Genomic DNA, 26,015 nt, shown 5'->3' on the forward strand with positions numbered 1-26,015 from the left:
ACACCCGGCTTCAAACTAAAAAAAGGCACGTGAGTCTTCTGAGGTATTTTTTGGAAAGCTGACACATTCCCTCATGACCAAAATGTTTATTCTTCGCATGTAAAATTGTATCCTTGTACTGTACAAGAAATGACCTATTATGGTCTGCAATTTCACATTACTGTCCCTGAAAGTTGATGTCTATAATTTTTCAATACCACAGGCAATATAAACAACAAGGGTATTGTAATGTTAGCAGTTTGCATGGTGAGCTGCAATAATTTATAGCCGCGATATAGTTACACCACAAAAATGTTTTTTTTTTTCAGCATTGAAGAAACCATTAAGCCTGTGAGAGATTCTCCTTTAATCCTATCCCTGTTAAGGTTAAATTCATATCACATGGCCCTCATTGTGGGCTAAACATATCATTGCTGCCATTCTAAAAAAAATGACATACATCTCAATTTTCAGACCTTTAAAGTCTTCACAGACTTATTCTTTCCCCACCACTGTATATACCATTGTAATTAAAAACTTTTAATTACTGTTCTTACTTCACATTTCACTGTTACATATTCTTGATCCTGTGAAAATATGTAATGAAAATACATCTCTCTAAAGCTTGTCCAATGTGTAACAGTGGCAAGAAAATAATGAGTATCTATTTACGCCAGAACCGGAATAAGAGAAAAATGTTAAAGTTAAAATTAAAAGCTTTTTTAGCACATAATGATATGAAGTAGTAGTCAAACAGACTTGGTGTTAACATAATGGAACATTCAGAAGCATCAAAACAAATGAAGGTGTTGTTTTTTAATCCAGAGAAAATGATCCAGTAGATCAACATCAGAACGGAGCGTCGACATCTCCCATCTCTACATACACAGTCTTGACCTGAGTGTAATACTCCAGAGTAACCAGCCCGTTCTCTCTCCCCAGTCCTGACTTTTTAAACCCCCCAAACGGCACGGCCACGTCGATGATGTTGAAGTTGTTGATGTAACATGTCCCAGCCTGCATCTGGGCAATCACACGGTGAGCTCTTGTCAAGTCACTGGGCAGAGGAAGAGAGGATTAAACATGACTGCATTATCTGTACAGTAAATACATGTCAACATTCTTTTTATTTGCTAACTGGGCAATTATTCAATATTACTGTTTACAACAGAGTCTTAGTCATGTTTTCAAGTGCACCACATAATACAAAGCAAGCATACAAATTTTGTTACTAAGATTTTCCAAGGACATTCTACATGATGAAAGCTCCTTGGATTTTCTTGCATTAAGAATGAACTTGCACCATCTACTTAGAGGGCTACATGTATGTCGTACATGTATGGGACGAGACAATAATAATGATTCAGTCAACTTAAGCCTGAATCCATAGAACTGACCAATATGAGAACTGACAACAACTGAAAAACACAGCAAATATTCAGCAAACTGTTTTTGGCGACACCTCAGAGACTATGCCTACACCACTCACTTTGTAAAGACTCCCCCGGCCAGTCCATACTCTGTGTTGTTTGCCCTCTGTATGACCTCCTCCTCCGTGTCGAACCCCAGGATGGAGACCACGGGGCCGAACACCTCCTCCTGCACGACCGTCATGTCGTCATGACAGTTGGTGAGGACACAGGGTGAGATGTAGGAACCCTTCAGCCGGGGGTCATCCGGGGTCACCAACTCACCTCCACAGGCTACTACTGCACCCTGGGCACAGGAGGGGGAGCTTTAGTAACCACACTTCATTTTCTTATTTCAAGAATATCTGGTCCATGAAAAAACATATACTTACATGTACACCTCATATGGATATAAAGCTTTAGGATGTTAATCTCCAAGCAGATCTTTCAGTGGGGGTAAGACAGCCTGTATCCATTTGCCAGACAGTATAATGTACATTTCCCCACCGAAAGATCTACTTGGAGATTAATAGGATATAAACTTATACACTATTCAGCATAGTAGATACAAAACAGATTTGTAAAAGCACTGAATAGTGGTGTTAAAATTTTGAACATTGTAATAACAAAGAATCATGATTCAATTCAATGTATTATTAATACATGTACTACTAGTGTTATAATAGCACATTGTATTTGCTGAAAACAATGTTAAAATTTGCTCTGTTTAAAGACAAACTTCAGATCCAAAATTCAGACACAAATTTCAGATCCAATCCTCAGGAATCAAATGACAATCTCCTCCTACCTCCTTCTTGGCTCCGTCCAGGTAGGTCATGACCTTGTCCGCCTGGTCCTGGTGAATCATGGCGCCGACCCGAGTGTCGTCGTCCATGGGGTCTCCGATCTTCATCCTGCCGGTACGCTCCACCAGCCGCTGCAGGAACTGATCCATCACAGAGTTCTCCACAAACACACGGGTCGCGTTGGAACATACCTGGTGGGACAGGGGAAAGTGTCATGTAGGAATATTCCAATAGGCCAAATTATAGCCTGACTAATGGGAGGTAGCCTGGAGCCCAACCTTGTTAGCTTTAGTCCGCTTTGTAAGATTGTTGGTGGGCAAGCAGATTTTGGGAGGCACACACAAAGGTCTTGGGGTGGGGCTTGTGTAAACACAGCCTAGGTCAAAGTATACTTTGGGCTAGGCTAAAGCACTGGAAAAATGTAGTCATGGCAATTCAAACATACCATACATTAATCCTTCAAGGATACATTAACGGAGGGAAGATATGATACTAGTTCAGCATTTAAATGCATGGCAAAGACTGCACTTTATAGCTGAGGAAATACGAGCCTGGAAATACATGTACTTGTCACTAGCAAAGAAATATAGAGGCTACTTAATACATACAACAGGACATGGCATTCTGGGCAGTTATGATCATTACTAGTATATAACCATCATATTTTTAACCATCCCCTTGCCAAGGTAGCCTTTTGTCCCCACAGTTGTCTTGGTTCCAGAGTCAGGCAGCAGGGAGAAGGTTAAAACTGACCTCTCCCTGAGACAGGAAGTTGCCCAGCATGGCCCCGCCCACAGCGTTGTCCAGGTTAGCATCAGCAAACACGATCAGGGGAGACTTTCCTCCCAGTTCTAATGTCACCGTCTTAATGCCACCTGCTGCAGCTGCCATCACCTGGAACAGGTGTTTCCAGGTGTGAACAAGGACGAAATTGCTTTTTTATACAGAAATGGCTGGTATACTGTTAAATCATACTCATTCTTACCACTGACACGCAAAAAGGAAACAATATGTAATTATAATTAAAAGTAATATCGATAGACTTGGATTTTTTCCTTTCAGCAAGATTAAAAGTGTGTGCTTAAAGTGTGTTTCTTTAAGATGAAAGTAAATCATACTGGCAGGCAATAGCTGCCAGTATGATAGTCCAACTCAGTATCGTAGTTTATTAGTATACAAACTGTGGAGACATGTTGCAGTCTGATTGACTCTTGTCAAATGGAACTTACTTCACTGCATATTTCTTCAATGTTTTTAATTACCCTACATGTCTTAACTTCAGACACACAGAAAAACACTGAGAGAGTATACAATAAGACAATATGATCATTACCTTCGACCCTGTGGGCACACTGCCAGTGAAGGAGACTTTAGCGATGTCAGGATGTTCACAAAGCAGTGTTCCCGTGTCCCCGGCTCCCTGTACCACGTTATAACAGCCGTGGGGCAGTCCTGCCTCTGTGTACACCTCTCCTAACATCACAGCTGTGATGGGGGTGAACTGGGACGGCTTAAACACAAACCTGGAACATGTATGTTTGGGAGAGTTTTGTAATACTGTATAATGTTACATTTCAAATGTCAACTGTTGGGAGCCTTGAGATTGCCACATAAAAATGTCACTGTTGCCTTCTCAAGAATGTGTAGAACACCTGGATATCTGAAAAGTTTATGATGTAGCCTTCTTGAAATTTTTCTTTTCTTAAGGTCTCAGCAGCTAGCATACCTAGCAGAATTATGACAGTTGATGTATACTGATACTGTGGGGTCGTGTGGCACAGTCGGTAGCGCGTTCGGCTCACACCCCAGAGGTTGTGGGTTCGAACCCTGCCCATGTCACCGATCTTGTGCCCTTGGGAAAGGCACTTTACACGACTTTCCTCACTTCACTCAGGTGAAAATGAGTACCTAGCTTCGGTTAGGGACGTCCCTCGGATAGGACGTTAAATGGAGGTCCCGTGTTTGGGAGAGCCACACCCCATGCACGTTAAAGAACCCACCGCACTTATCGAAAAGAGTAGGGGATCTTCCCGGTGTGAGTGGTTCAAAACTTACAGTCCGGTCTTACGCAGCTTGTACATGTGCGCACATGTACAAAACTGGTGTGTTACGCCTGAAGGCGGTTTACCGGTTATGCGAAACAAACAAAAACAAACTGTGTTACATCTTTACTTTTTAATGAAAAAAATAACAACAGAAATTGAGTTCCTTATGTAAGCAGTGTCTCTTATGTAACTAGTACCTACCTGAGGGAATGAGTCTTTTATGTGCCAATGCACATTCTTAGATGGAAAACTTGTTTTGCTATTAACGATTACGCGTTTCTGACCAGATGTGGACAGAGAACTTTCTTTAGCATAACAGATGTGAGTAACACATGTGGTAAGACTTTTATTACATACATATTTGTACATGAGGTAAATCTTACGTGTTTCCACATGCCAGTGCAGGTGCTGACTTCCACCCTGCCATCTGGATAGGATAGTTCCAGGCGCCGATCCCTGCACACACTCCCAGGGGCTCACGTTTGGTGTAGGCAAATGAACCATTCGCAAGTGGAACATGCTGACCTGTGGACGGTGGGAAAGAGAAAAATTTTGTAGAGAAAGAATGGGAATGAATAAAAAGAATTTTTATCATGGATCAAAGAGTTATTTTTGAAGAAGCTATACAACAAAATAGCTTCAATTCATAAGTCTCAATCATAAATGACCGCACCTTTAGAGCTATATTATGATGAATGTGTACAGGCAGAAAAAAACACAAGAAGCATCTTGATATCAACACACCTGCAATTAGAGCTGTGAACCTAAACAAATTGTAGGTACAGGTACATGGATTTTAGGTGCAGGTCCGGACCGCTGTACCTGTATCATTCTGAATGATTCAATTTTTGCAGTATAGTACTGGTACACAGTACCGGTACACAACCTTACCTGCAATTGAAGGAGCTAGCCCTGAGAAGTACTCGATGGCATCTATAGCTGTCCAGATGTCCATCCTGGCCTCGTAGATAGGTTTCCCCGTGTCCCTGGTCTCCCAGTAGGCAAACTCCTCCTGCCTGTCCTTGATGATCTGTGCTGCCCTCTGCATGATCCTGGCTCTCTGCAGCCCTGTCAGCTGGCTCCACTCACTGTAGGCTTCCTTGGCACACTGCACAGCTCTGTTCACCTCGTCTGGGCCCGACGCCTGCAGCTCTATGAGAAGCTCGCCTTTGCAAGGGTGCAGAGTACAATCATCAAGTGTCACCTATAACACATTTGGTGTGATACAGTTGTCTATTGACAAAGGAAGTCATGGTTGCCTGACATTTTAAACATTTTGACAAAAGTCAACCTACACAATCAACTTCACCCCACCTACCCACCTGCCAAATATAATTGCATTCCGTCCAATAGATCTTGAGATATACAGCAAAACATCATCCAGACTGAAAGCGGTAACCATCATTTCATCATATTCATGGAGGGTATAAAGCAGATTTTTTTCTTGAAACTTGCAAGGATGTTACAAAACTTATCACCAAAACATTATCTTGTCATCTCACCTGTCGCAGGTTCTAAGACCTTCATGACCTGGTTAGGGTCAGGGTTCAGAGGTGAGACCCTCTCCCCGTTGATGTAGTTGAAGTGCAGCGGGAGTTTCCCATTGCTGACTGTGGAACACACGCCCCTCCTGCCAGCAACCTGCACACCCCTCAAAACTACCTGCTGGAGCCACATGGTATCTTCCTAAAGAGACAAGGGACATTTATTAGTTTAAACAAGGAGCTTCTATCATTGGCGACCATATGACAATATGATATATATGATAATTTGATAAATAGAATTGTGTATAGGGAATGGTAAATATCTTGCAATGTACAGTTTTGTACAGAATTTTTGTGTGTGAGTGAAAGTTTAAAATACAAGTTGTGATCATATTCATTGATTGAAACATATTTTATATTGCATGGTTTAAATTCCTTACAGCTTACAGCAAAGCTGGGCTACATTTTCGTCGTTAAAAGCTAGGTATTACGACCAGAACTTGGCTGTTCTCGTAGATACAAAAATTGTGTGTCAAATAAGCAGTTTATAGCAGGGCCAAAGGCCACATGATAGTGATCATGATCACCCCCCCTCCCTTTCATATGTTTAGCTATTGAACGTTGCCACAAGCTACTATAGAGACGTGATGATAGAGAACTTCATATCGTTAAGTGCTTTCTAAAGAAGAAGTTTACGTTGTCTCACCGACTGTCCACAGCTTTCGGCACAGTTTACAAACAAACTTCTGTAAGCATGTCACAGCTGCCTGGATGGGAAGGTTAGAGGTCACAGTTCGTTGGAATATACCACTTGCATTGATTAATTTACAAAAAAAACTATATTTAATACTACACAGAAGTTTAAAAGTTTAACAAGTCATATTAGATGCACAAAAAAAGTTTTTCATTAATATATTTTCCCACAGATTTGAAAAAAACATAAATTTTATTGACTTCGAGTTTCAAATAGGATCCCCCTTCGGTGCGAAATGGTATAAGCTAATTTGGGGCCCCAAATTCAAACAGGAGAAACACTACTTGATCGTCCGGTTGTTGCTGTCAAAATAAGGCAAATTCTCAATGACTGTGAGGCTGTGACCGGACGTCTTCTGTCTACATTACATCAAGGATAACACAGGTAAGCCGTCTGTAAAATTTCTTCTGTCTGATTCTTGTAAAAGGAGTATCCGTAAGCCTGATCATATTTGAGTTGTTGGAGGGTTAGCGTTTGTTGTCACAAGGTCAACCCTACAGATGTTACGTTATTCTCACCCTAAGTAAATCCACTGAACATGAGACTATGCAATGTGTCCAGAGTAATCCTGCATTTAAATAAAGAAAGTAGATCCAGAATCTAGAATTTGATCACCAGTCACCGCCTAAGTGACGTGTCCCGAGATTTACTAAGTGACAATTGAAAGAATCCCTTTGACGATTGATCAAATATCCTAGGCATTTCCGTTGTTCTTTTCTTCTTTTCTTTCGGCCCCTTTCCTCTTTTGTAACAATACCTAGGCGGCAGAATCTTCAATTGGTTGAAAGCGGCCGCCTCATGAAAGAAGATACCCAAGCAAGCGTTTTCTCGGTGTACTAGTAATTTTGTTCCCTCCTTCTCATGACAAAAATTTGACATTTTTTAATAGGAGGCTGCTCTCCCCTTTCACCGCCCAGTAAACACACAGAACAATCAGTCTGAAGGACAATGGAGTTGCCAGCCTGTACTGTTGTCCTGTTGCTATGGCAACTGTCCATCACCACCTGTCATGTCCACATCCACCCCAGCCACTACCCTGACCATTATGTGGACGGGGAACATGACACTGAGTTTGACAGGGAGATACTGCTGGGAGGGAAGGTTGGTGTGTTTTTAGGTCAATTCTTTAGCATTTTACAGCCAGGCTTTGGGGGGAGGGGGTGTGTGTGCAGCTGAAAAGAGTTATTGGCCAAATAGAGAGATAACATGCCTGGCTGTCACAGAATCAGAGACTGCTCTTCTTCATTCAAAAGTAAATCATTGACTCCTGTGCTAATCACTAGATCACAGGTAAAACAGTAGAAGTCTACTAAGTAACCCTCTAAAGATCTTTTGTTATTCATGTACATTGTATTTTACTGAGCAGAAGGAAGCTGAAGAATACCAGAAACTGTCGCCTGAAGAGTCCAAACAGAGACTGATGGTACTGGTGAAGAAGGTTGATGTGAATGGAGACGGTCTACTGGACAGAGGTTAGTGATCATTGAATGTGGAAATAATGATTATGTACAGCCTAGCACTTCACTCTAACCCAGTCAGGCACAAGTACTAAGTCTCAAGTACTATTATAGGAAAAGGACCCTTGTGACACTGCTAGCTGGCCATAGAAGAACCAGTTTGCAAGGCATATTGGACCTTCTATCGCCAGCCAAGTATATCCCCTTTTAGGCCAATTTCAATTTCAGTTATTCAGCCTGCAAAGGAGTCTGGTAGAGACTGTTCATTCTCCTTGTTTAGGTCTCCCTCCTATCTGACATCTGCACTATACTTTTAGGTACAATCAACCTTTAGTTATCTCATGGATTCCATCACATACCAGAAGTCATAAAGTATGAATCACATGGCTGAATTCTTCACACACTTCCACTGTGTTGACTTGACAGATGAACTAGTGGATCACATGTTGGAGTCTTTCAACACCTACTCTGTTGAGGAGGCCAGGGACACCTTCCCGACTATAGACCTGGATGAAGATGGTAAGGTGTCCTGGGAGGAGTACCTGCAGGATACCTTTGGTGCAGAGTACTCCACAGAGGCAGACCCTGCAGAGGATGAGGTGCACTTTGACAAAACCTGTCAATAGCTTATGATATTGATACAATTTCAGGATATGACAGTATCAAAAAAGTGAATGATTTTGTAGACCAGAAGCTATGTTTTCTTCATCAATAATAACAATAACCAGCAACTCAAGTTGCAGAAATAACTTCATATCATGAAAACTAACTACAAAATGTACTGTTTTTCCCTGTGTTTGTAGATGATCCAGGATGACCGGCGATTTTTCCAGCAGGCAGATGAGGATGATGATGGGAAGTTAGATGAGGTGGAGTGGCTGGCCTTCCAACATCCGGAGGAGTACGTCAGGATGCATGTGAGTATCCTGAGATATCCTTTCCTAAACTCTCTACCCACTTTCCAATAGATAATGAGAGCTGAAGACTGTACAGCCATCAAAATTGGATTTCTGTAGCCCTTGATTTCACTGCAATCACTCACTATCCAGGCTTATTCTGCTGCGGGGGTCCCTGATACAGAGTGATTGAAGTTAGTTGAAATCTGTCGAGCCAGGCATGGATTTTTGATTGATACTGATGATTTTTCCCAGCACTTCCTGGTAGAGGAGAAGCTGGAGGAGAATGACTGGAATGAAGACGGGCTGATTGACTTTGACGAGTATCTGGGTGATGATGAGCCTGATTCATGTGAGTATTACATACTGTAACAGTTTTTTTACACTTCATATGTGTCAAAATTTTGGTTACAAGGAAATACTTGCTCCGTTTACAGCCTGTTATTAGTATTGGACAGCAGTGTTCTCACGGTCTGTTGTTGATTGTCCAGCCTACAGCAGTGAGGAGGAGTGGAGGATAGTGGAGAAGGAACAGTTTGATGAGTATGATAAGGATGGAAATGGACAGTTGGACAGTGAGGAGGTGACAACCTGGGTCACACCCAACCACAGGGAGGCAGCAGAGGAGGAGGTAAGAATGGTTTAGTTACTTTAAAACAACCCAGAATGTGATGGGGTTTCAGTACTTAAAACCTCAGAATGAATAACCTTTGTTTAAACTGGAACTTTTGCGTGTTCCTTTCCTTGTGGGTATAGAAAGAAGTGATTTGATGCTGATGCTTTTTACTGCTTACTTTCTTAATAAGTTTTAGCATGTAAATCTTATGGAAGAAACGACATACATGAACCTGTTATTAGTGTATGCTGGTTTAGTAGAAGTTACTAGTAACTTTATTTCAATTAACACATATTAGATGAACGTTTAGAATTACATTAATGAATATTGTTTTTGTTCACTGAACCACAAGCAAGGAGGTTAAGAATCTTGATTTTTAACCTCCTTGACCACAAGTTAGTACCTTTTACGTTAAACTTTGTTTTTGCTCCATGCTTTTTTGTCTGACTTTTTTACCCCTTACAGGCAGACCATCTCCTGTCCATGGCTGACAGTAACCAGGACAAGCATCTGTCTGCAGAGGAGATCATGTCAGACCCTGACCTGTTCCTGCAGAGTGACCTGACAGAACAGGGGGAGCTGCTGCACACCATGGACCATGAGGAGCTGTGATGGTCTCTGTAACCTTACCAAACAACTGTCCTCTTCCTTTACACTCAAAACATGACTTGCCATGGACAGAAATTCATAGGATAATTCTACAGTAAGACTTAACCCCCAATCCTGCACGAAATGGTAGAATATTAGCACTTGCCCACTTCAGGAAAAAATGGGTTGGTGTAACATCAATTTTACATGAATAAATTATAATGTTATTATAAGAGATCCAAAACTATAGGAATGGGCACTGTGGTTCCTACCTCAAAACAACCAGTGTAGTTAATTGTTACAGTCCATGCCTTCACGGGTTAACACAACTGGTTCTTTCATTCCAAATGTTATCTTTTGTCAATATCTTTCTACAGCCATGCGAACCATGACAGTCAGTGTTTAAGAATGCAGACTGTCTGCAAGTACTCTGCTGTATGCAAAAAAGTCTCATGCTGATGTATCTTACCAGTTTTAAATGATTCAAAGAAAGATAAGGAAAAATAAGAATTCCAATATTTACCTTTTACATGTATACCTAATACACTTTCTAAGAAACATTTCATGCAGGTATAGGTTATAAGTTATGCCTAGAGCTACCAGTTGTCAGTTGTGAATGCAGATTAACCTGTTTTGCCAACTACCAGTATTGTATTCTATCAATAGCAGGGATAAATCTGTTAGTAACATCTAACAGAGATCTGACATTTCCACAATGTACCTTGTACTAAGTTATAGGCTTTTAAAAGCTTGCAGACTCTACCTCTTGAGCATGTGAGCTGCAGTCTTCATTGTTGCCACTAAAGTTGAGGGAAGAAAAAATTCAATGTATCTTGATCCAGTATTACATTATTACAGACAATACTTGCATACAGTATTCTAAAGCATGCTTACAGAAATCTAAGATATTGAGCTTTATAGATTTAATATACAATGTAGTATGTTGCATAGTATAAACAATAGAGATGTTGCATTTGCTGGTTTCCATGTGGAAAGATTGTATGTGGTTTGTCGTAGAGACAAAATTTTCAGTGTTGCATTGTTGATCCATGTTGTCAAGTACATGATATAGAAATTAAGTGAGACTCATTCAGATTGTAAAGGGTAAAAATGAAGGGTAAAACCTACCAGGTTTGGACAACATGATGGAAAAGATCGAGCTGCTGCTCAATTCCTGTATGTAGTAATTGTCATGTCTACTTTACTGTTTTAGTGTAGCTGTGAGTTGGAAATGCCAAGTTATGTCAGATATACTGTTTCATGTATTTTTGTTATTTAAAGTTGTGTCATGTCTTGCCTGATTTTGTTACTATTTGATGAAATTACCTGGCTTATTACTATTGAATGCTGAAAACTACTGATTCAATGGAAGATGTTTTATTGTATTAAAAGTAGCTTTTTAATAAAAAATGTGGGATTTCTGTATTTGTTAGTCCAACAGATACAAACATGAAAATGTCATTTTGTGCTGAAGAATTTTTTAAAGTCATCTTTTCATACTACACATGTATTAAATCATGTAAACGACCGACACCCTGATTTGCATTATCACCCCAATTTGCATATGTACCCCTTCCACATTTCAGCACAAAATTCTACCGTCCCTCAGTGATCAAGCTACAACACTAGTGTTTGAGATAATATATTCTTTAATGGACAATTATTACAGTGGAATGCATGTATAGCCAGTACATTGTACTTAATTTACTGGATGAAATATAGGGCATATTTCCAAAGCACCTATTAATAATAATCATAATAAATCTATGTTCAGCATCCAGTAATATAAATTAAACAGAATGCTATTTTTCTATAGTACAATATGTACTTGGCAGCCAAAATTAATTGTACTCATGCATAATCATGAATGTCAACAAAGATTAAGGCAACAATGGATATTCACTTTAAAGGCCTATTGTTGCTTATCATTACTAATGTCTTTGATATACATATTATATTTGGTGATGAGTTTCAACAGTTAACAGTAATATTGGTAATGCACTTCTATCTATATTACAAATCTACATTTCAGTCTCAATCTGGATTTATCTTATGATGCAATTTCATATATAATGAGAGAAAAATATAGAATTTAAAAGAATGATTTGGCACAAGCAGGCAAATCTATGTGTACTTTGCAAATGACATCAATATTTGCAAGGAGCTTTAACCTAGTCTCAGCTCTGTTTTAGCTCAAAAAGTTTGCAAATCTATCATCTCTTCAAACGTTATATTCAATATATTTGTCTCTTTTACAAAGTATCAGATTCTGCTCTCGTATATCAATCAGTACACCTGTCTCTGGACATTTCGAAATGCATACAACAGTGTCAGATCATAGGGAATCCTTTACAAATTTCTCTTACAAGTCAACGTCTGTGGCAACTAGTCTGTATGCTACAGCAAAAGAAAAGATTTTGAGGCAGCTCTATATCAGAATAATTACAACTCAAAGTTTAAAGGCAAGACATGGTGCTGTGATCCTTTTAAATTCAAACTGAATCAACTTGTTGACAAACAACATCTACAGAACTGTAGCTGCAAATGATATAAAATATTCTGTAATAAAATACAGTCACTGGCAAAAGAAAGACTAAAACTGAACTGAACTGAACTGATTGAAGAAAATCCCCCCAAAAACCAGCCGGTCTGCATAGTGATCAGCTGAGCCAGTCCAAGTCATCATCATCATCCTCGTCAGGGAAAAGGGGCGGCGGTGGTCCTTTGAACGGCTGGAATAAAAAAAATAAAGAGTCATCATCAACCTTACTATCCTTAAAAGTAATCAAAACATCACTATCAGTCTGTTAGCTTTCTATTTAAGATGCAAGAAACATGTATGCTGAGAAGTTTCTCTCAAATTCTACATAAGGTGTACTTCTACTTACATCATCAGCATCATCAAGTGTTGGCTGTTTTGTCTTGTCTTTCTCCTTCTCCTCCTCGGCTGCCTCATCTTTAGGCTGGATACCAAAAGTATCAGCCATGCCATCATCCAAGATGTCATCATCTCCAAATATATTGCTGAAAATACAAAGTAGACGTTTCAGCAAAACGTTTCAGCAAAACGAAGCCTAACATGTTCAATGAAAATGTGACAAATTTCAACGACAGCAATTTCAACGACCATCTGCAATTTCAACGACAGCAAGGAATCACACTAAGTTCACACAAAAGGACAGGATTCTTTATAATTTATTGCTTAAGTGGGATTGTGCATCAAAGGTCTATGTAGGTTGATCACTTTTCTTATACATTACAGGACATACACTGTATGTGTAAGACATGCTTTTCTGATTCTGAAGGCTCCCTGGTTTTCTTACCTTAAATCTGGTTTCTTCTCAGCAGCAGGCATCTCCGGTGGCTCCTCTACTTTCTCTGTCTCCTGTTGTACATGGTTCACTTCATCTGATTGGTTCACGGTGACAGTTTCTTTACCTTCCTCTTCCTTCTCAACAGTCACACTGTTATCAACACTCTGAGATTGTTCAGAGGCCTCCTCAGTCCTGTTACCGTCTGTTTGATTTTCTACAGTTTCTGCAGTAACTTCTTCAATTGGTTGTTCTGCTGCCTTTGAACCTTCTTCCGCTTGTTCTGTGGGTGCTGGCGGTGTCCCAGAATCCTCTGTGCCCTGCTCATCTACAGCCGATGGTGCCACAGAATCAGGAACTGGAGAGGTTTCTGTTTTGCTTGTGTCTGAGCCGTTTTGTTCTTCTGTACTCTCGTGTGCAGGAGCTTCTGTTGACTCTACAGACTGAACAGGCACGGCTTCTTCTTGTACTGTTTCTACTGTAGAAACTGTGAACACAATATTGATAACTTATGATATACATGAACATGAAATACCATTTTAACTGATACTCAAGCAACTGACGAAAAGTAGATGCTTCTTGAAGTGTCTGACAATTTTTAAAAAATCCACTTGCTTGGGTGACAATTACGTGCATATCTAAAAAAACATCTCGAAGAACCATCAAAATCCTTTGACACAGTATATTCAGTACAAGACAACTGGTTGAGTGTTTAAACAATCACATTGTCCTTAGGTCTTCCAGACAACTTTTCTAACCTTCCTCCTGTTGTGCTTTTACTTCTTCCTCTTGCTTCTCCTCTTCTTCCTCCTCTTCCTCCTCCTCCTCCTCACTCTCCTCCTCACTCCCAGACTCGCTGGCCTCCTCCTGCTCCCCCTGCTGTGAGGCCTGCTGGGATAGCAGCTGCATGGTGGTGGTTTTGATGGCATTGACGATGGCTGCCAGGACGGCCTTCCCCGTGTACGACTCCTCCGGCTCAAACTCCGCCCGCAGCGAGTGGAACACCTGGTTCATGATCTTCTTCACCTGTGTAGAAGTAAATAAGAAGTCTAATAGCCTGGTGCAATATATAGAGTAGTGTGTGTAGTCCAATGGTTAGCAACCCTGCTTCTGGACCAAAAGGTTGGGAGTTTGAGTCCCGGCTGTTGTCGCTCACCCAACATGCACACTACTGACCAGTGGGAGATTAGCTCTTCAGTGAGCTAATACCGAAGAATTTAGTCTTTCAAAGGATGTTTCACTAAAGACACAAAGCTGCTTTAAGGAATTCAATCGTATCATCTCCAAATTTCCTTACTTCTTCAGCTATATTGGGCGTGGTCCCTGTTGCCATGGCACCAGTAGAAGGCTGACTCTGGGCATGCTCCAGCTGCTCCCGGAGTTCTGCTATCTGTTCCTCGTATCTCTCCTTCATACCAACCGCACTGCCATGCAGACTGGTATACTGGAACAGACAGAGTCAAACTTGAATGAAATGTTTCTTTCAAGTCACTAGGAAAAGGAATTGCTACATGTACTTTTCTACCTTACTGCACATACATGGGTAAAAATGTACAATGATGAAAACAACAACAAAAAAAACAGAAACTTTATTCTTTAATTTTCTGCAACATCTTGAAGGCATTATTTTCAACTATCGCTTTACCTTCTCCTTCCACCCGGCCATTTCTTCCAGCTTCTCCTCAAGCTCTTCCACCTTCTGGCTCCCCTCCCCCTGGGAGTTCTTCAAAGTTGCCAGCTGCAGGAAAGGCCAATGACAGAGATTATAGTTTTTACTGACTTCTATGACAAACAATATATTTAACTAGGAATGTGATGAATTCTGCCTTTTATAACTCAAGAAAGGTTCAAAGGGAATATCTCGATTCACGATTGCTAATGTCAGATTGTTGCTATCTCTGCCTCCTCCCCACCTTGGCCTCCATGTTGGAGAGTTTGTTCTGGAGCTGTTCCTTCTCCTCCTGTATCTCCTCCATCAGTCTCCTGTGTTTGTCCTGTGTCTGAGCCACCAGACGGTCACACTTGTCCTTCCACTGGGTCTCTATCTCCTTCTCCACTGCCGCTACCTGAGGGCAACAAGTTTGGCCGGTCACCACACACACTTTATTTTATGGATAACATCTATGCATACATTGGTTTTTCCTTGTATTTATACAATCCCACAATAAAAGAAAGTTTTTCCAATCCTTACCAAATTAAAAAGATGGACAACAATATCACAAATTGGAACACTTACCAGTGTTCATGTACACCGACTATAAAACTAACTAAGACATTATAGTCTGGTACATTGCTGAAAGGTGACAATATCATGACATAATAAGCATACTAAGTTGTCTGTATCAAGCTGTGTCATACCTGCTCTGCAGTCACAGCATCAGTTGAGGCTCTCTGTTTTCTCAACTTGGACCTCAAGTCTTCAACTTCCTCCTGGTGGTAAACAAACATTCACACATAAAATGACAACATTGAAGAAAAGTTTGACAACAGAAAGTTAAAACTGATATCAATATGTTTAGAAACTACATTATTTACTGATAATAAACAATCAATACAGAAAAATACAGACTAAACTCATCCTCACCTCATGTTGCCTTTTGATTTCATCCATTTCCTCCTCTAGTTTTCTCCTGTCTGACGTTGCCTTGGCCTTCCTTTCTGACAGAGTCTGGAAGAGAAATTAGTCAGAGTCAACCTGGATGATCTACCAACACTTTTGTACTAAACTACATGTAGTGGCTAATCCTATGCCTAGTCGATTTCTTTGTACCTGTCAGTAAGTTGTCTTGCAGGCTAGCAGAATATTTCCTGATGTTTCAGGATAGCTCTGAAATGTTATTATCACTCAAAAACACTGCAAACATATATTTTGTGTACACATGAACTCAAATTAGAGCCTGCAAACTTGCCACAAAGAAATCATTAACTTTAGGTAACAGTGTGTGTTAAGTGTTAAAAGTGAAGAGCAAAATTATTAGAGAAGATGGGAAAGACAACAGTTTTCTAGTATAACACCTCAATAATGTGTACAAACTACACTATTTTAGTAAAATGGGTAGGAATTCTCCACTAAAACAGCTCTAATCTACATCTGGAGATATTCTGTGCATCAGCCTCACCTCCCCTTCTCCACTCTTCTCAACAAATCAGCAACAAGGAGACAGACAGAGAGAGGGGACCAGTGGGGTGAACAAGAAAACATTAGTCATCTGATGCTTCATTGGTGCATTTGATTGTGTAAATGATGATATGCTGGAAAAGGTGATTCATGAATCTGTACAGAATCAAGTGTGCTGAATTACAAGTCAGTTTTGTCTAGTAAATTATCTAGGAAATGTGGTTACTACATGTGTTCATTCTAGTGCTGGTTCAGACAATGATGAAGAGTTAACAAAGACAATCACAGGTCTTGCATCTGTTATGGTATCAACAGTAATAACAACACTCAATGACATACATTCTAGTGTATAGAACATGTAGAAAGAAAGGAAAGAGTGAAGAGAAAATTAAATTGACACATAACCACATCTTGAGTGAAGTTATGAGTAATGTTTCTTATTCTAAACCATGCTGTGCTATCTTAATGTCACTTTTTGTTGAGGAAGCTCCTAAGCCTCTGTGTCCCCTGCAGTGCCTACCTTTTCCAGCCCTTCCTTCTCGGCCCTGAGTTCTGTCAGCTCATCCTCCATCTCTCCCATTTTACTGTCCTGCTGCTTCTTGTTCACCTTCTCTGTCTTCATGGTCTGCTGCAGCTCCGACAGTTGGGAGTCTGTTTCTGGAGTGGTGAACACAGACAGGTTATAGTAACTCATACACATGCACACGCACACACACACACACGCACATGCAGACACACACACTTACACAAACACACAGACACTTGAATGTAGCTTTCTTTTTCACTGTGGAGTCTATGTGTGCATGTTTCCACCACACTACTGCTGTGCCTGTAGTACTAACCTGTCTTTGCCTGTCTGAGTGTGTTGAGTTCTGACAGGTTTTTCTGTGCCTCCTGTGCTGCAGTGTTGAGCTGTGAGGTCAGGTCTCCCTCCTGTTTCCTCAACCCAGCAATCTCCAGCTGCAAGCGGCTCAGCTGGGCCGTGGTGATGCTCAGCTCATTGGCCATCTGCACCTGAACACATAACACAGCAAGAACTACATAATGTAGAAAGGTCTAGCCTTACTAATCACTGCACTGTTCTTAAATTACACATTCATATATTTGGTGACTTGAGTCCAACTCTGTACTGCTACTTGCTACATAATGTAATCCAACACTGCAGGGTGTCTGCTACAGCACCAATTACCATGGTGACAGTCATCTGGTCCAGGTATCAAACTTTGTAGCATTGGCAGAAGCTACACTTGTACATTATAAGTAACATTTATGTCCTACCTGGGCCGCGATTACGTTCGATACGGGTGTTCCGGCCCGTGTGATAACTAGCGGTACAGCCCGGGGGTTCTTACCGCGTACGGCCCGGGGCTTCCAAATGTTCCATAGAAAGATTCGAACGCGTTTCGCCCTAACCGCGTGCAACGCTTTCGAAAATTCGACTGCAAAATTCGGATGTTGGAATTGACGTTGTTGCGTTTTTTGGGATTAGGGACACCAAATTTTTGCTCATTTCGCATTGAAAGGCGTGTTTTCGTGGGTGGGTATGACATAAATAAAATACAACACGGTGTATTCCGCATCACCCTCGGTCCCAGCCCTCCCGCGGATCGGATCTCCCTCCGGCCTTCGGCCGTCGGGCGATCCGACGCGCGGTCGGGCTGGTACCTCGGGTGATACGGAATACACCGTGTTGTATTCTATATGTACATACTAAGTGTACGTAACAGAGTTGTTTATATCAGACAATGCTACATGTACTACTGCTGACCTTTTCCTGTTCCAGTTCCAGCACCCTGGCCTGAGACTGGGCTGCTGTGTTCTTGAAGGTGTCATTTCTCTGCTCCAACATTGTGTTGCTTTGCTCTATAAACCTAATGTTCAATAAAAAATACAATGTATATTCATTTTCATCTGCTGAAATCATTGAAAGAAGTAAGAAAGAAAAAAATAGCCCAATGTATACATGAATGATACACTTTTTTATACAAAGAGACCAATATACATGTACCCTGGAAGAGCTGTATTTGTGATTATACATACTTTTGGTTCCTCTGTAGCAGCTCAGCAATCTTCTCATTCTGGGATTCCACTCTGGAACTCTTTTCAAACACTTCCTTTTTCAATCTCTCATTTTCCTGAAAGGAACACAGCAATGATCAGACACATTCTACAACTAGCATGTGCATACTGAATATCACTCTAATTTCTAAAATATTCAACTGGACACGACACAACACAACATAATTTGTAGTCGTCACCTGCAGAATTCTCTGGATGTTCTGCATGAGAACAGAGGCTTCCATGTAGCCTCCAGGACCCTGTGGGACCAGACTGTTCCCCATGCCATGGAGCTGGAGGTTGTCAACCTAAGCAAACAAAGAAAAACCTAGTTGTTATCATTTCTCCCAAATATGACAGTCTTTGCTGTAAGAGTCATACTTGTAAGTGATCTGCTGTTTCTAAGCAAATATATAATGATTCCAATATCATCAACCATATACATGTATGATATAGAACTGTCACAATGTCAAAAATTAAGCAATGTAGTATGTCATCAAATAGCAACAAAAAAAATTGGATTGAGTAGTTTGGCAAAACATAATTCCTCTTACCTTGGAGAGAATTTGTTCCACCTTGTCAGTAACTTTACCGATGGCGATCCTCATCTCCGTGTTCTGTTGTCGAGTTTCCGACACGAGCATGTTGGTGTGCATGTCGCTTCCCGGTTGCCCCGGAAACTGCTGCTGTTGCCCGGGAAACGGTTGCCCGGGGAACTGTTGCTGGGCGGGGTACATGGTGTTGTACTGAGGGGGCGGGGCCTGGCCGGGCTGCTGGTAGGTGTTGTAGGGCGTGGCAGAGGGAGCAGAGGTTTGTGGGTACTGGTAGGGAGGAACAACGTGGTACTGGTCAGCAGTGGTCAACAGGGAGGAGGGGAGAAGGAAGAAATTAGTGTCTGAGATGTAGGAGCTAGGAAGTAATAATAAAATACTCTTGATCAAATATCAACATGATATACTGCATCTATGATTCAATCTACATAATTGTATTATAATTGTGTATTATAATTGTGCAGATCATCTTAGATTTGTATCCTACTCTGTAATTTTTGTCTCTGATTTTGTTACATGTACATCTCCATCTGTCAAATTGAATTTTCAGTACTAGAGAGTAGAGACTGATATACAGCTTTGCTATGATACCTGGAATGGCTGCGGCTGCTGCATCTGTGGCTGGAACATAGCCACCTGCTGCTGAGGCATGCCAGGTGGGGCAAAACCTAGGAACAAAAACATCAAATGCTAAAATCTCTACTGGAGCCATTTATTCAAAAGACATCAATCTGTGACAACTGCTTCATTTGTTACATTAACAGGAAAGTACTTGAAAGTAATTACATGGAATTGTTTGTATATACTTGGCACTTGTATGAAGAAGTACATCAACATCTCTTTACAGAGTCAAGACATATCAGTTGTGCTGCCTACCTTGTATCCCTGGCTGCTGCACCTGTGGCGGTGCTTGCTGCGGCGGGGCCACCTGCTGGGGCGGCTGTGCGACCGGCTGGACAGGTGTCGCCTGTTGGGGAACAGGCTTCACCACCTGCGGCTGTTCCTCCAGCTCAGGCTCCACGTCCCCCTCCCCCTCGGCCGGCCCGGTGGACGGGATGATGGCCTGCCCCATCTTGGCCATGCGGGAGATGAGTTTAGCCTTGCTGCTGGAGGGGTGGCCCAGCTGCTCACTGATGGACGACGTACGGGCCTTCACACTGGTGTCTTCAGCTGCAGCCTGGACACAGTAGGGCAGATCAGAAAACAATCCAACTAGAAAGGTAACACTTGCAAAGCAAATGCATAATGTTAACCTTCTCATATGGTCTGCTCTGTTAATTCTTACCCAAACACATTTTCATATACATAAGGTGACAGGAGTCTCAATCCCTCCTGCTCTAAAATTGCAACATGATGTAACCCAACAGTACATGTAGTTACTAACCTGGGGTGCTACCTGAGCTGGTGGGGGCTGGGCCTCCACAACGGGCGAGTCCACTCTTGGGGCGGGGGAGTCTCGAGATGATGTGGACCTGCTGTCATCTTTGTTGAACTTAACCTTAAAGGGAAAGGAATGTGAGGGCCAAGTTTCAGAGGTAGAGTCGGTTCCAATTCTCTTTGTAAAAATACTCTTAATTTGGTTAATTTATTATTGAATCTTGTTACAATGTACACACAGGCCCACCTTACCTTCATAGCATGGACTTCAAAGACAAGTGTAGCGTTGGCAGGCACCCTGTTGGGCACACCTTTGGCACCGTAGGCCAGGTGAGGAGGAATCACCAACAGCCTCTTCCCTGATTTCTTCATTCCCACTGTTCCTTCTTCCCAACCCTGGGAACAGAGAAATGCCAAATAATTCAGACTAAAAAACATATGTACAAACATTCTGATAAGATTATAAGCTGTTTGACAGTAGTAGTTCACTTCATAAGAGAGACACATGTACCAGGGGCATCATATGAAGGTATTGCAGTACCAACATCAGTTTTGATATTTTTTGCTAGAAGTTATAGTTTCAGTCAACCTCAACTGTAGACCTTACCTTGATGACTTTTCCCTTTCCAATTTTAAACCTGAAGGCCTTGTCTGTACTCATGTTACTGTCAAACACCTGGAGCATGAAACAAAAGGAGTCAAGTTTAGTGAGTATGGAAAACAGTAATCATATGGAGTGAATGTACTGGCTAGTAATCAAATAACAAGAAATTACATAAAGCACATGCAAGAGATCACTAGTTGTGAGCGTCTACTAACCTGACCAAAGGTGTTGTTGCTCAGAAGCCATCCTGTGTATTTCATCTCCATCGAGTCTCCCACATCTACAGCCTGGCCCTCCCCTAGAACCAGATCCTGATGGACTATTCCATCTATTGCACCACTGTTGGCTCGGGACATTCCAATCTACAAAAAGGGGCCAAAGTTAGTTTCAGGTATGTAAAAGTCTTGAGACCAGGAAATACATTTGCATTGTATCAAAATAACTGTGGAATAGTACTCACATGTTTGGCAAAGTCCACAGCATTGGACTCAGATTCAAACATGACAGACCATGTCTGTCTCTGGTCATCGTAGAAGGAAGCATAGTTGTTGGCCTGTACCTGCATTTTGTAACAAAATAAAACAAAACTTAGTACATTGTGCATGTACATGTATGTTGCTATTGACTAGAGAATAGGCATGTATAATACTGAACTACCAGCAATCATAGAAGTTATTGTATTAATGGAGAAATAGAAAGAAGCAACACATGGTTTTCTTGCATCAACTTGATCCTTACATGCAGCTCTAGCTAAGTCAAAGAAAATGCCCCTTGGGGCCTCCCTAGCCAAGTCTGACTTAGACTGCTACATTCTCTCACTAAGGTACACATTACATGACCTTAAGACAAGTTCACCACATCACATACATACCAAGATCAGGCCAGGGTGATGTCATACTTACAGTAAAGCTGAAGGTCCTGGTGACCTTGGCAGTGGTGACAGGCCTGTCCTTACTCACATACAACAGGATCTTATACTGTACATGGCAGAGGACAAGATAAAGGCAACATTACAATAGATAGTGAAGACAATTCCTTAGCATACAATACAATACATTTGTATTCCAAGACCACTTTTTGTGATGATCATTCCAACCATATTGAAAGAAAGTTTAATAAAAGACTGAAAATTCTGACATTTTCCAGGAAAAATTATCTGAAAAATTTACAATAGAATGTGGTCTACTGGTTTAGAATTTTGAGTTGTCATGTTTCATCATGTACTTACATCACTGTTGCTATGGCTACCAAGGATGGCTGCACCAAGCTTTCCCTGCTTGACATACTGATTGTCCACACTGTGGTAGGAGAGAGCATATACATGTATCTCGATACTCTCGATTCTTGATACATACTCCATATAATATATCTTGAAATAACTTAGGTGTCTAGACAGTCTGGCAAAATGTCCTCAGATGCATTGTATATGAGTTACACTCATTGATGATAATTTACCGTTTCCTATCTCATTACAACACGCTCTTCTCTAAACAAGTTACTTTTCTTATCTTGCCATTACCATTCCTCTGTATGTAAAGTACTTACTATTTGTAAGCATGTACAGCGCATGCAAACAGTAAAGCTGGAGCGCTGCCCCCCTCTGCCTTTCCCGGCTGGACCTTCTTGGGTTCCTTGGGTGCCGTGTAGGTTAGAGACTCATTTCCTGCCCTGGCACCAGCCTGGTCAGCGCTGAACAGGGACCCAAGCTTCGACCTTAGAAAGGAGAAATGTCAACATTAACAGTAAGTCTGACATTTTTAAATGGCCCTCTTTGTATTCAGTATTGTAGATATGGTAGAAAAAATCATTATCTAATTTTACAAAATTTAACTTCAATGACATCTAAGCTAGAATTGACTTTAAGTTACATCCATACTGTTTAGTTTAGTTTAGTTTATACTGTAAAAACTGTTATGCTAGTTTCAAATTGAAACAGCAAACATAAGTTGCAACACAATCACCAGTTAGCCACATTTACCTGTGCCAGTATCTGAACTCATCACTAAAGAACCAACTCATTGTAGAACAACAAAAATCACAAAAGATCAGAAGAATGATGATTCTGTAGTGAGTTCTCCAGAAAAGTCCACCTATGTCATAACTCCAGCAATGCCTACTAGTAGACTGGCTCTCAGCTGCTTGCCATTTACTGATTTAGTAATCAAAACCACATCTGACAAAAGGTATTGATATGCTAAACTGGTGGGATGACAAGAACAAGATTGTTGACAAATCATTCTGGTAAACTATTTCCATCTAGCATGTATATGTGGCATGACCAGATGGGTTTAGAGCAAGGTCTGTAACCATGTAATATAACACTGTGTACTATAGCCTAGGGACTGTTCATTCTGTACTATGTACTTGAGGGATGTTCTTAGTATGTGTCATATCAAACATTTATGCTACATTATCCATACGCCAAGTGTACAAGTTAAACTTTATCTCTAGTCTTTAACATTAAGAATATGCAATGTCTTCAAATTTTCTACACAGATCTGGATGTCTATACTCAATGGATTGTCCCTACTGGTAACAGTTTGCTGAGATTTTCTGCTGGTAGGATATAGACCCTTGAATGTCTGGCCATGGCTTCAACACACAGGGACAAGACCATCATTGTTTCAGCAACAAATGACTCAGTCATGCATTCCTTGCTGTGTATTTAGTGTCAACACAGGGAAGCCACACTAACATTAGGGTCATGTTTCCTTACGTAATCCTGAGGCTTAACTCTTGAATATAAGAACAGTGAGATTATAGTTTGAGCATCTACTGAAGAGTTAATCTTTTTTAAGAACTAAGTGTATAGTGACTCATCTAAATTTACAACTGTCAGTCTGTCTAGGACTGACATTAGCTGTAGCTTGAAGAGTAATAGAATGGTTGATTATGAAAATGCTGTATTACTATCTGCTAGGTTGACAGAAAAATCAATCAGCCTTCTGCTCTTGCATTTGGTACCATATAGATATATAAATATCTGTCACACTGCTTTACATGTACATGGTACTTTTGTGCAAAAATAGCATTCAAAGGTAAGGCAGGATCCTGTCTACATCTAGTTACGTATAGCATAAACATGACTGGCATCTGATCGAGTCTGAATAAAATCATTTAGTTTGGTTTGACATTCCCTCAGCGGCACCATGGTGTCAGGACAAATATCACATGCCTCCTACAGCCAACATAACCACACTGACAGCTGCTGCTGGTGAACTCAAGGTTAAAGGGGAAAGGTTAGGAGGATCAAGAGACCTAACACTGACTGTCACCATCCTCAATTCTTTTATTTATTTATTTGTCATGCCAATAAATTCAATCAAGGACATTTATGTGTATAATGTCCTTGATTCAATTCATTACATGAAGATACAAAACAACATGACTGGTCTCAAGTAGATGTAGATGTACATATATTTGTTGACAGGATTATCCTGGAAAATGCATCATCCTGTCAATAGTGCAAATTTTCCTGTTATTGACAGGATGATTCTGTCAATAGCTAGCCATTATATAGCCGTGGCGACTATTGATTCGGGCTTACATTGCATTACCCTCAGCAATAGTCGTGGAAAGATCCATTGGCAGAACTGCACATTTCCCGTTGGCTGCTCGATGCTCCGTTTTTGACCCGGTTTTTTGCTGTCCCGAGCTTCCCTACAATATAACTCCACAATTGGCCGGGTTGCCGATGTTTAGATCAGCCTAAATATTCCACAGCGCGACAGAAAAGTAGTAAAATAGCTAGTCGGCACAAGATGGCGCCAGCTTGTGCCGACTAGCTATTTTACTACTTTTCTGTCGCGCTGTGGAATATTCAGGCTGATCTAAACATCGGCAACCCGGCCAATTGTGGAGTTATATTGTAGGGAAGCTCGGGACAGCAAAAAACCGGGTCAAAAACGGAGCATCGAGCAGCCAACGGGAAATGTGCAGTTCTGCCAATGGATCTTTCCACGACTATTGCTGAGGGTAATGCAATGTAAGCCCGAATCAATAGTCGCCACGGCTAGCCATTATATGGCCATTCCCCTTGAAGGTCCATAACTTACAAATTATAACACCCAAAACTCAAAATTAGCAGATTGACTCATTGAGCACCAAAGAAAACAAGATTATGCATACTAGAATACTAGAATATTTTTCAACAGAAACTTAATTCGGAAGTGGTCAAACGATTTGGCAAACAACGAAGACTCGCCACATAAACTAGCATACAGGAAGTTGAAGATTTTAGTCAATAAAATGTAGTTATTTTCGTGATTCCTGAGAAATTCTTACCCTCCTGACATGCCCGAGGGCGAGAGGAAGTCATCGTCGTCTTCTCCAGCAAGACTGAACATTGTAAAGGTGTTTTAAGACATTAAACAGGTACTTTTCATGCACTTTTAGGGTCTTCGGAGACAAGCCAAGTGGGAGGGGAGTCATGTGAGGAGGATCTGGGCGCTTACACTGTGACATGGGGAGGTTACCCGATATTTGTTCTTCGCCATAACAACTTTTTTGTTCAACTTTTCACGATCAAATAAACAAACAATTAAAAATATATTATCTTATTTTGATAATTGACGTGAGAAGAAAAATGCAATAAATTAAAAAAAAACTTAGTTTTCTTAACATTCTGGAAGATTGAGAACCCCTACTTAAAAATGTACTATTCTTTATGGTTTCTGCTTCTCGTGACAGTCGTAAAATCTATTTTTAAGAGGAAAAAGATATAAACTGTAGAATATTTTGCATTAATATTCCATGACAGATACGTACAGTACGATTTATGATACGGAAAGTTAAAGTATTTCTTAACTCATGCTGTAACCGCGAATTTTATTGCACTTTTACGACTGATTTGCGGCAAATATAGCTGCCCGGTTGACGGAGGTATGGCTTGGCCTAGAATATGGTAGGACGGCCACGAAAGACGGCCACGCCGCTATTGGTCAATTTCTCAGCAAGCTCCAC

The 26,015-nt window shown here is 40.9% G+C and overlaps 3 protein-coding genes across 6 annotated transcripts; 1 reads left to right on the top strand and 2 right to left on the bottom strand.

Moving 5' to 3' along the window:
- Positions 1 to 70: 70 nt before the first annotated feature.
- LOC109466188 (4-trimethylaminobutyraldehyde dehydrogenase-like) lies at positions 71 to 6,514 on the bottom strand. 2 transcript variants are annotated; one of them, XM_019763853.1, is made up of 9 exons: positions 6,430 to 6,514; positions 5,742 to 5,925; positions 5,131 to 5,406; positions 4,623 to 4,764; positions 3,528 to 3,717; positions 2,948 to 3,088; positions 2,197 to 2,385; positions 1,469 to 1,695; positions 71 to 1,036 (listed from the first exon to the last, which is right to left on the bottom strand). In XM_019763853.1, exons 2-9 carry the CDS (start codon positions 5,914 to 5,916, stop codon positions 829 to 831), a joined length of 1,548 nt encoding a protein of 515 aa, XP_019619412.1. In that variant the 5' UTR covers positions 5,917 to 5,925; positions 6,430 to 6,514; the 3' UTR covers positions 71 to 828. The 2 variants fall into 2 exon arrangements, with proteins under 2 accessions (XP_019619412.1, XP_019619413.1); XM_019763854.1 differs by having other exon boundaries at positions 6,420 to 6,503.
- Positions 6,515 to 6,705: 191 nt separating this feature from the next.
- Positions 6,706 to 12,026, top strand: LOC109466118 (reticulocalbin-2-like). 2 transcript variants are annotated; one of them, XM_019763747.1, is made up of 8 exons: positions 6,706 to 6,861; positions 7,395 to 7,578; positions 7,844 to 7,949; positions 8,361 to 8,533; positions 8,738 to 8,851; positions 9,086 to 9,182; positions 9,322 to 9,461; positions 9,912 to 12,026. In XM_019763747.1, the coding sequence occupies exons 2-8, from the start codon at positions 7,426 to 7,428 to the stop codon at positions 10,056 to 10,058; spliced, it is 930 nt and encodes a 309-aa protein (XP_019619306.1). In that variant the 5' UTR covers positions 6,706 to 6,861; positions 7,395 to 7,425; the 3' UTR covers positions 10,059 to 12,026. The 2 variants fall into 2 exon arrangements, with proteins under 2 accessions (XP_019619306.1, XP_019619305.1); XM_019763746.1 differs by having other exon boundaries at positions 6,707 to 6,861; positions 7,367 to 7,578.
- Positions 12,027 to 12,053: 27 nt separating this feature from the next.
- LOC109466119 (FK506-binding protein 15-like) lies at positions 12,054 to 25,503 on the bottom strand. 2 transcript variants are annotated; one of them, XM_019763748.1, is made up of 27 exons: positions 25,338 to 25,503; positions 22,599 to 22,766; positions 22,282 to 22,351; positions 21,956 to 22,030; positions 21,514 to 21,612; positions 21,269 to 21,415; positions 21,057 to 21,125; positions 20,702 to 20,845; positions 20,457 to 20,570; positions 19,949 to 20,249; positions 19,664 to 19,740; positions 19,076 to 19,342; positions 18,722 to 18,829; positions 18,504 to 18,598; positions 18,232 to 18,334; positions 17,306 to 17,477; positions 16,984 to 17,120; positions 16,465 to 16,479; positions 15,930 to 16,013; positions 15,704 to 15,775; positions 15,259 to 15,411; positions 14,991 to 15,083; positions 14,643 to 14,789; positions 14,104 to 14,371; positions 13,358 to 13,832; positions 12,923 to 13,058; positions 12,054 to 12,766 (listed from the first exon to the last, which is right to left on the bottom strand). In XM_019763748.1, the coding sequence occupies exons 1-27, from the start codon at positions 25,397 to 25,399 to the stop codon at positions 12,695 to 12,697; spliced, it is 3,723 nt and encodes a 1,240-aa protein (XP_019619307.1). In that variant the 5' UTR covers positions 25,400 to 25,503; the 3' UTR covers positions 12,054 to 12,694. The 2 variants fall into 2 exon arrangements, with proteins under 2 accessions (XP_019619307.1, XP_019619308.1); XM_019763749.1 differs by lacking the exon at positions 16,465 to 16,479 and having other exon boundaries at positions 12,055 to 12,766.
- Positions 25,504 to 26,015: the final 512 nt, after the last annotated feature.

The sequence above is a fragment of the Branchiostoma belcheri genome, unplaced genomic scaffold (genome assembly GCF_001625305.1).
Source record: "Branchiostoma belcheri isolate BF01 breed outbred unplaced genomic scaffold, Haploidv18h27 scaffold16, whole genome shotgun sequence".
Taxonomy (NCBI): Eukaryota; Metazoa; Chordata; class Leptocardii; order Amphioxiformes; family Branchiostomatidae; genus Branchiostoma; species Branchiostoma belcheri.